This window comes from Littorina saxatilis, linkage group LG10, assembly GCF_037325665.1.
Source record: "Littorina saxatilis isolate snail1 linkage group LG10, US_GU_Lsax_2.0, whole genome shotgun sequence".
Taxonomy (NCBI): Eukaryota; Metazoa; Mollusca; class Gastropoda; order Littorinimorpha; family Littorinidae; genus Littorina; species Littorina saxatilis.
The window spans coordinates 21,185,234-21,195,697 of NC_090254.1; the positions used below are offsets into that span (position 1 = coordinate 21,185,234).

At 45.2% G+C, this 10,464-nt stretch overlaps 1 protein-coding gene across 1 annotated transcript; it reads right to left on the reverse strand.

Annotated features, from left to right (window-relative positions):
- Positions 1–6,611: 6,611 nt before the first annotated feature.
- On the reverse strand, positions 6,612–9,304 carry LOC138979218 (G-protein coupled receptor GRL101-like). Its single transcript, XM_070351995.1, has one exon. It carries the CDS (start codon positions 9,035–9,037, stop codon positions 6,827–6,829), a length of 2,211 nt encoding a protein of 736 aa, XP_070208096.1. The 5' UTR covers positions 9,038–9,304; the 3' UTR covers positions 6,612–6,826.
- Between the last annotated feature and the right edge of the window lie 1,160 nt (positions 9,305–10,464).

Here is a 10,464-nt window from a genome sequence, read left to right on the forward strand (position 1 = left end):
GTTTTTCGGGTGGCAGTGACTGTGGCAGAGAGTGCCGCTTTTTCTACAAGCGCATCTCTTGGAGCTGCAGGATGTCTGACAGGCGCATTTTGCATACCCCTGACCACCATGGGCGGAATGCTTTGTAGCTATTTTTCTAAAAGAAGAAACGGCTGGGTTTGTATCTTGAAGCTTTAGGATTTGACAATCTGCCTTCTGTAACTGGTTTCTGGAATAAGCAGTATTGACGACGCCGTGCTTTGTAGCGATCCTATACGCGCCGTGTTCTGTGATTTTAGACACGACTCCAGGGATATTTCTGGCGTCGAGTCGACCCCTGTCAAACTCAGACACTGGAAGTAGGACACAGTCCCCGACGTTTAGGGAGGGTTGTTTGGCATTGCTTGAAGACAGCACATGACCGCTACTTTTTTCTTGGCCAAGTGAAGCCTCCGCTCGGCACGCCCTTATCTTCTTCATGTGTTCAGCAATTGTGGGGTCATCAGATGTATTGTCATTCTCTTCTTCTTGAGATCTGGGATCTGCCTGGGAACAATCGGATTGTGCTGATTCCTCATCTCCAGTCTCTAAATCTGCACTGGCAGCCACATCTTCTTTGTCTACTGCCATAACGTCTTGAGCAACGAGTTCTGCCGCCCCTGTCAACTCTGGTATGGCCATGGCTTCGTCTGTAACTCCCTCTGGCCCTGTCATCTCTGGTACGGCCATGGCCTCGTCATCAACTTCCTCGGCCCCTGTCATCTCTCGTATGGCAGATTCCAGCTCTTCCTCTGTCGTCAGCACGTCTGCAACTTCTTTAGGCAGAAAGGTCTTCTGCAGACCCAATCTCGGTTTTTCCCCAAACAACACCTCGTATGGAGTTTTGTTCTGCAAATTTCTGTGTGGGGATGAATTCTTTTGTAGCTGGACAAAGCGGACCCCTTCAGACCAGTTACTGGTGCCGTTGTCAATGGTCCACGCTAACAGCATTTGCTTCACATCTGCGTTCGATCGCTCTACTGAACCCTGGCTCTGGGGATGTCGAGCCCGCCCATGTACAATGCGAAGGTTTTGCCACATGTTTTAGAGTTCGTCAACCACTGAAGCAACAAATTCTCGACCATTGTCGCTTTGGAGGATACACGGAGCGCCAATCATTGTGAAAATGTCAATTAAGTTGTATGCAACTTCTGCCGCTCTTTTGCTTTTCAGCGGTCGTAGGACCAGGAATTTTGTGAAATGGTCCAGGTAATTAAGAATGTGCACAAAGCCGCCGTCAGGGGATGACTCCATGTTGATAAGGTCCACCTGGCCTCTGTCGCAGAAAGACTTTGACCTGACAGGTTTCACAACCAGGCCTTTGCTTGGATTTGCCTTTTTTCGTTGGCAGGTTTCACAGGCCGACACAAAACAGTTAATCATTTTACCGGAAATGTTCGCGTACTTATTTTGGAGAATTGGTGTTGTTTTTTTTCTCGCCTCCGTGCCCAGTGTTGACATGTGCCTCAAGCAGGACGTGGAATAGCTCATGTTGGGTGACGATGTACCGGGGAGTTTCTTGTTGCGTTTACGAACGCGAACACTTACACATTTGTGTGTGTGTGTGTGTGTGTATGTGTGTGTGTGTGTGTGTGTGTGTATGTGTGTGTGTGTGTGTGTGTGTGTGTGTGTGTGTGTGTGTGTGTGTGTGAGAGAGAGAGAGAGAGAGAGAGAGAGAGAAAGAGAGATCAACACACAATGACACATTAACAAACACGTCACACAAACAAACTTGATTTGTCAATGCAAAATGAACACACGTTTCGAACAAGCTTAAGCACGTAAAAAGTTGAGAGAAATTTTTTTTTTCGTGAATAGAGAGAGAGAGGGAGAGAGAGAGAGAGAGAGAGAGAGAGAGAGAGAGAGAGAGAGAGAGAGAGAGAGACACACACACACACACACACACACACACACACACACGCACACACACACACACACACACACACACACACACACACACACACACACACACACTCTTAACTTGCTATTGCCGATTTCGCGTAATGGGCAAGTTTTCGAGGCGTTTACGCGATTTCGGCAAAACGCTGCCGATTTCACGTATTGGGCAGCGTTTTGCCGATTACGCGAAATGGGCAAAAACGTTGCCCATTACGCGGAATCGGCAATTACGCGAATTCGGCGTAATAGCCTGGCGGTGTCTGTGGTCGGAAACTGGTGGTTTACGGGAGGCGGAGTGAGCCTTTCAAGTTAGAAGCTTTCTGTTGCCTTAAAAAAACAAACTGAAAAATTCGAATAGAGTTTCATGAGCTGGGTATCGTTCACAATTCTAGTTGTGGGATAAACGGATTTTTTGTTGTTGGTGGAATAGTGTGCTGGAACTGCTGCCGTGTTTACTCGGTGAAAGGAAAAGAAATATTCCTTTTTGAAAAGGCTTTGAAGATTATAACACAATCATTTAAAATCAGCCTAGCTTGGTCATGAAGCATTGGGTAAATGAGTATTTCACAAGTATTTTCATATTGTCAGGAGAAAAATTAGCTTTAACCAGAAATGGCCTTAGCCCTAAGTGGTCGGGATTACTCTAATATGTTTGAAAAAGGAAGACTTCCGCTGTGCATTATTGAGTGGTTAAAATAAAGGGAAACCGGGTACGTAGAGGGAACTTCAGAAAAATGGGAGATGATGAGTATGGCGTAATGTGAACTCGACCCCAATTGTTGGCAAATAGTACACCGCATAGTTAAAGGCACAGTAAGCCTCCCGTAAACCATCACAGAGCTCCCCGAGCGTCTAAATACAGTACAAGCATACTTCCATTTGAACGCTCACCGAACGGGAACATCCTGGCTGCTTTCTGTCGAGCGTGAGACATTTTCAAAGAATTTATTTTCGTAGACTTGTTCCGTTAACAACAACGGCGCCTCGTTTTTGCGCTAGACCTAACTTTTAAAATCTAAATAATAAATTGACAGCTTGTTACACAAACATTCTTTAATCATAAAAGAATTCGTTTTTCATCAAGACAAGATTAGAACAATTCGAAGTTGTGAAAGTTTAAAAAAAGAAAAGCCAGGAAGCAGGGTCACGCAAGGGTCGTAGCAGACGACGGCCGGTTTATCAGTGCAAATCGCCGTTCCTCTCAACAGTCAAAAGCCATCGCTAGAGTTCTTGTGAACCACAGCCGTTGTTTCGTGCATAAAAAAAACGTGCTATTGTAGATAAGCTCACGTCGAGTCGCATTCAAATGACTAACTATGACGACTGCATTGTGAAAAGGGAAAACTGGATCACACGGGTTCACGATGGCTCAGGGGTAAGATAAACCACGCAAAAATAAATTCTTTGAAAATTGTTCGCTCTTTATGGAGGGCACCTAGGATGTTCTCAATTGGTGAGTGTTTAAATGAAATGGTGTTTGTACTGTGTGTAAAAGCCTGACCGTATCTGTGATGGTTTACGGGAGGCTTACTCTGCCTTTAATGAAGGACCAGGGCAAATTATTCATGGGCAGTTGACTGCGCTTTCACCCAAATTCCTCTGGGTGTTGAAATGATGAGCAACAGGTAACAAGGGAAACATAAAGCAATGAATATTGTATTGTATCATTGAATGTCTTAATAATTCTTATGAAATGTTCAATTTATAATCGTTTACAGGCAGGATGGGTGTATCAAAGAAAAATTTCCATTTTAATAATAGACGATACGAGGTTGTTATTATTGTTATTGTTATTTTGCTGTATAAACGCGTGCAATGATAGTTTGATGCAGTATCAGAAAAACAGCATAGAAAGTTTCCCCACGTGACAGTATTTCCCACGTGACATTATAGGCCAGTCACTATCGAGGCAGTGTGTCTCATACGCTTATGTACAGGAACCACGTGTCGTTAGTAAGGGAACTCACTCTTTCACAATCCATACAACCCTGACAGTTATTTCCGAAATCGTTTATTTAAGGGTCAAGAAAAGGTGCCCTAAACCTAGTCTGCTTCATCTTACCTTGACCTTGATACCGCGGTCGACAAAAAAACAATCAAAGGGGTCGAAATACAACGAAAAAAACGTTGGTATCGTTGCGCTACATTTCTCTTCAAGTTTCTTTGACAAATAATTTCTTTACTACCTTTAGATTTGATCGTCTGACGAGAAGATTGCCAACATATTGTGTGCGTACGTGCGTGTGTGTGTGTGTCTGTGTGTGTGTAGCAGTGTGTGTGTGTGTGTGCGTCACTGTCTGTGTGTGTGTGTGTGTGTGTGTGTGTGTGTGTGTGTGTGAGTGTGTGTGTGTGTTAGTGTGCGTCACTGTCTGTGTGTGTGTGTGTGTGTGTGTTAAGGTGTGCGTCACTGTCTGTCTCGGTGTGTGTGTGTGTGTGTGTGTGTGTGTGTGTGTGTGTGTGTGTGTGTGTGTTAGTGTGCGTCACTGTCTGTCTGTCTGTGTCTCTCTCTGTCTCTGTGTCTCTCTCTGCAAAATCAGAATAAATGCAAATGCATGAATCTTGTTCTTTCTCCTGTTTAACACTTGAACAGTCACCTCAAAAATGAAAACTGTTTGAATTGAAACGCACCAGTTTAGATTTAAAAGCTTCCGCCCGGAACACTGACAATCATGTCCTTACTTTTCTGCTTCGTGACAGTTTTATTAAACGCAAAATGTTACACGTTTCAAACTATCGCATCCAGTTCGAAAGGTCTATTCATACTGTTCAGTGCCGGACGAAACTGAAATAACTGAGGCTGTGTTTATGCAGATTGTAGTTTGGTGGGATAAACGTCGCTTGTTCATTTCAATGCTTGTTTATTCTCTCAGGTGCCAGGATATTGGTTCCGTAAATCTCTCGCTTGCTCCATTACACATGTCGTACGCATTTAGAGCGCTTACTTTCCTTTGGTTATTGGAGTTTTGCGGGATATTTTCCGGCATTTCTTCTCTTTCTTTTATTTCTTCTTCCAATTCGTTGGTGTTTTCCTGTCGAACAGTTTAGAATCAGCAGCAAAATATGGAGTAAAGCGGATGATCGGGAACATATTTTTTCTCTCCCCATGTTAGAGTCTCCCATGAGAGTAAATTCTATTAGTATTATCATGATTGCAGTGGCGTAGGATTCGGGAGTATACTCTGAAACCCCAACAAAGTATCGACATGCCAGCATTATTCTCTTTCTTACGTCCCTTCTTACTTGAGTCGCACTTACTCTTCATCGGGCATGATCTTGTGTTCAAATACATGTGGATACGTAGGTAACCTTTGGCATTAAAATGAAAAACAATGATATGATGGAAGCTGGCCGAGCCCATTTCTTTATCAGTCTGTGAGTTTTTACGTCGTGCGAACGGGTAGGTTGTGTGTGTGTGTGTGTGTGTGTGTGTGTGTGTGTGTGTGTGTGCGTGCGTGCGTGTGTGTGTGTTAGACTATGTGCGTGCGTGTGTGTGTGTGTGTGTGTGTTAGACTGTGTGTGTGTGTGTGTATGTGTGTGTGTGTGTGTGTGTCTTAGACTATATATATATATATATATGTGTGTGTGTGTGTGTGTGTGTGTGTGTGTGTGTGTACACATTTTCTTTGTTTGCAGAGAAATAATAATCTTTTCTTCCCACTCATGCAAAGTACTTTTGTTTTGGAGGAAGAAAGTCCCTTTAAATGTAAAATGTGAAGGAAGCCACGTTGGTGACTTTATCTTTGATACCGGACAAAGTATACATCAAAGTTATGTGGCAAATGTTGATAAAATATAATATTATTCATTGCTTTGCCTACGATTTCCTGAAACTTGGCTAAATATTTTAATACCAACCATGAACTGTGCGGGAAGTGCAGTAATTCGTCCGCGGATATTCAGTTACATTTAAATGCATTGAGATTTTTCTTTACTAACCACGGACAATCAATGCTGAGTTTACGCCGAGAGTGATTTGTTTGTTTGTTTGTTTGTTTGCTTAACGCCCAGTCCACCACGAAGGGTGATATCAGGGCGGTGCTGCTTTGACATTTAACGTGTGCCACACACAAGACAGAAGTCGCAGCACAGGCTTCATGTCTCACCCAGTCACATTATTCTGACACCGGACCAACCAGTCCTAGCACTAACCCCATAATGCCAGACGCCAGGCGGAGCTGCCACTAGATTGCCCATTTTAAAGTCTTAGGTATGACCCGGCCGGGGTTCGAACCCACGACCTCCCGATCACGGGGAGGACGCCTTACCACTAGGCCAACCGTGCCGGTCCGATTTAGGTACATACCGTGACTAATTTGAACCTGGTAGTGAGGAGGGTATCACCGCAACAGTTGGTCTACATCCTTATGTACCCGTGTTCGCATGTTTGGTTTTGATTATCCGCTAGAGGAAGTAGATATCAGCAAAATATTAATTATTGGCTCCATTTGCATTTCATATTTGACAAAATATCTATAACCTCTGTCTTTTTTCATCAATCATTCAATCGATCCATCCATCAATCAATGTCAGTCAGTCAGTCAATCAGCCAGTCAGTCACGTTGTTAATATAGTTTGTACTTTTCCAACAGTTGAAAAGATAAAGAATAATTTTCATTTTAGAAATGATAGCAAGGCAAGACAACGCAATGAAAGGCAAAACACGGTTTAATAAAAAGTAAAAATAAATACCAAGGGATACATGAAAAAGTACAGAGCACTGCGCGTGGAATACAACACACAAAAATGCCGGAACAAAAGAATTTATATGAAAGTCTGTGCATTTGAAAAGTAAAGTACAACAATAAACATCAAAGCCGCTGAAGTTACTATACAATGAGTCAAAGTTCCCTCTTTTGCTTTAGCTTCTGTTAATGACTGCACGGGAACAATCATCACGAGCTGTCATGGTTCATGGTGTTCCGCTCATGCCACTTGTGTTAACCTTATCGACTGAAGACTTTTCCAGCAACCTCGTCTGATCTTCCTTAAACCCTAACAACCTCAGAAACCTTTCCTGCTGGACTAACTTTGACTGAATACAAGCAAGAGCAATGTCCTCCACCTTGTTTGCCTGCAGCTTGGGTATTTCTGTCTGCAGTTTCATCAATATTCTTTTGGTGCGAGCCTCCAACTGCCTTTTCTCCACTTTCTCCAGTCGAGTATTAAGTATGTACAGAAACGGGTTCAGCGCCGAGTTGAGCGGCAGGACAAAGATAGCGATCCACACGTTGACCACGCCAGGGATGGGAACCCCGCTGAAGGCCAGGAGTCCTATCAGACCGACAGGGAACCAGCAGCAGAAGTCGGTGAAGACGACAAGGAAGAGACGGCGGGCAATGGTCGTGTCTTGTTGGCGGCGTTTGGACCCTGTGGCAGCACCAGTCCTGCGTACAGCTGTGTAGATAACCAGCTGCCCCACGCCGACCAGAACAAACAGCACGAAGTTGAAGACGATGAAGACTGCAAAGGCGTAAAACTGTTCCGAAATCTGCTGCCTGGTGATGGGCAGAGGCAGACAGATTCCGTTCTGGCCGTAGAACTCCAGGCCAGCCACCAGAGGCACTGCGGCCAGGACCAGGCACGTGCACCACACACAGCAGCACAGGGCGATGACAGACTTGGCCTTCAGGTGAATGTTGGCTTTTAGCGGGTAGCACAAAACCAGCAGCCGGTCCAGAGTGATGCAGCAGATGACCAGGGCTGACACCTCGCTGGACACAAAGGCCAAGAAGCCAGCTGCTGTGCACCATGCACTGTGTCTCCACTCCCGTTCCTTCTCCACGTACTGACCCCGGAACTGCTCGTCTGCCACGCCAATCATCATCAAGTACACGCCCATCAGCAGGTCAGAGGCACACAGGTTCTTCACCAGCAAGCGGAAAGGAAGTGACGTGGATTGTTCATCAGCTATCGTTCTGTAGACGAGCACCCCGGCATTGCCCGCGATGGAAAGCACAGACAGTGTCCAGAGGAACACCCTGAATAAATCACTGCGTAGCAAGTCGCTGCAAGAGGACAACTCATCGACTGGAGCGTAACACATGTCTAAAGAGTGCTGATGGAAGTATTCACAGCACAGTTTTCCATCGTCACTGTACAAGATCTGGAGACTGCTGACACCCTGGAACATCTCGAACCCATAAGTGGTGAGTTTATTGTCGCTCAGATCAAGGCTTACCAGTTTGGACAATGGACTCAATGCCCTGTTGCTGATGGAGGTCACTTCTGTGTTGGTCAAAAGCAGAGTTTCCAAATTAGTCAAGCTGGCCAGCTTCAGAAAAGCGCTGAAACTCAGATCAAGGAGAGGGACTAAAGGGTTATGAGACAAGTCAAGCCAAGTCAGACCAGACAGATCTCTCAAGTTTAACAAGGACAAAGCATTGAGAAGGTTGTAACTGAGATCAAGAATAAGCAACTGGGGCATATCATACATGGTCACGCTCCTCAGCTGACAGTGAGACAAGTTGAGAAACCTCAAATACTCGATGACGTACATATCTTGCAAAAAAATATCCGAGATGTGTGTTTCACTTACATCCAGGTACCGCACTCCTAGATAGGCGCGGGGATCAAACGTGTCACTGCAAGTGTAGGCAAAACCTTCACACGTACAGTTACCAGGACATGGCAGATCACAGTAGCGTTCATCGTCCTTGTTGGGACATTCATACACACCGTTACACACCAAGTCAGGATGCAGACACAGGCCGTATTCGTAGCAGCGGTAGTAACCCGGACAGGTCACGTTCTCCCAGGGGATGTCTTCGTCCTCGCCGTAAGGACAGTCTTTCTCACCATTGTTGATCATGTAGGAAGGGATGCACAGTCCGCTCTGACATCTGAAGGTGGTGTCTGAACAGTTCCCTGCCACGGGCTTGTGTCTGGACATGCCATGTCCGTCGAGATATATTTCTGCTGGAGGCAAAGGGTCATATTTGGTTACAACACTAGGGCGAGCAGTTGGACGTTCGGATACCGGACAAACGTTTTCAAAGTGATACAACAACTCTGTGTAGACACAGCCAACGCCTTTACATAAAGTACCAGCCCTACAAAAGGTGCAAAACTCTTCGTCACTCCTGTCCAAACAGTCTGGGACATTGTCACACCGTGATGACATATGGACAAGCTGGAATTTCTCACAGACAAAGTAGTCGTCCTTCAGAGGTGAAAACCGTGGCTTAGTGCACGTGCTCTCGTCACTACCGTCAGCGCAGTCTTCCAGTCCGTCACAGACCTGAGTGTAGTGTACAGCGGGACCGAAACGGCATTGAAACAGGGGAAGGCTGCTCCTCGATACTTCTGACGCTAGTTGCAAGTTGCCCCATTTGCACAGGTGAAACTCGTGGACTATAGAGCCATCAGGACATTCCTTCGGACGAATTTTGTTGAATGTTACATTTGAAACTCGAAAAAAGGTAACCGAAGACACTCGTGGCTTTTGTTCAGTTAAGAGGCTATTCTTTTTCATGCAGACCAAACCCTCAGGTTCTATGTGCGAGTACACACAGGCTAATGGCTCGAAGTAAGGGTAATATGGGACAAACATCGCGCAGCCGAATAGGGGAGCGTTCATCTCTCTTTGAATTTGTTGATAGTCATGCGCAATTGGACCCCCCTTTCCTCCCCACTGCCACGTGTACCTGTAAAGATGTTCCAGCTTCACAGACGCCGGTTGGAACTTCTTGAGCCCAACGGTGGCGCTGTAGAATCCACTCCTTCTGACCATGTCCCTGACAAGGTTCATCCCTTCCTCATCAGGTAATAAAGCAAGTTCAGCATTTTCATATTGGCAGAATCGCTCTGCGGAATGGGGCATGGTAACGACAATTGAGCTAACACGTGACCAAATAAATTCGAAGGTGATCTTGAGACACTTATCCTTGTATGGCACCCAGTCTCCACACCCTACATGTTTGTAGCTACAGTCAGCCTCATCCTCTCCACCAATGCATTGTTTTATCATGTCGCACTTGAACACTTCTGGCAACTGCACATTTCGACCTGTACAATCGTACTCCTCTTGACTTTGTGTTGAGACATGCTCATTGGGTGGGAAGATTGTACGTGCTACTGGTGGTAAGTAGTCGACATAGTAGGCATAAAAAGATAGATTTAAGCGTATCATTTCAGTGTCTTCTGGCGGGTAGATTGCGATGTTTATTTCAGTTAGGTTGAAAAATGTAGGATAATAACTGATCCAGTATTTACTACTGACTGAAAAATTCGAATCGGTGACATAGGGATCGACTCCTTTTGATTCATGGATCTTGAAACTGATTCCATAACCTTGAGGAACACGAATGTTCCATACTACAGAGGACGTGCATTCATTTTCTGTGTTTGTCCAGCCAATACGACCTGTCAAACCCGAAATGGAATGGTAGATTGCCTTGCATTTCTTTGTTTTCTGTCTTCCCTCCTCTGTTGAAGGCTGCTGTGATACAAGGACATGTGAAGTTGGTTCTGCTGTGTTACTTAAAGAAATGTCCTCCAGGTGAACAGATGAAACACTATCTCCAGAGTCGGTCGTTGTGGATGTTCCAA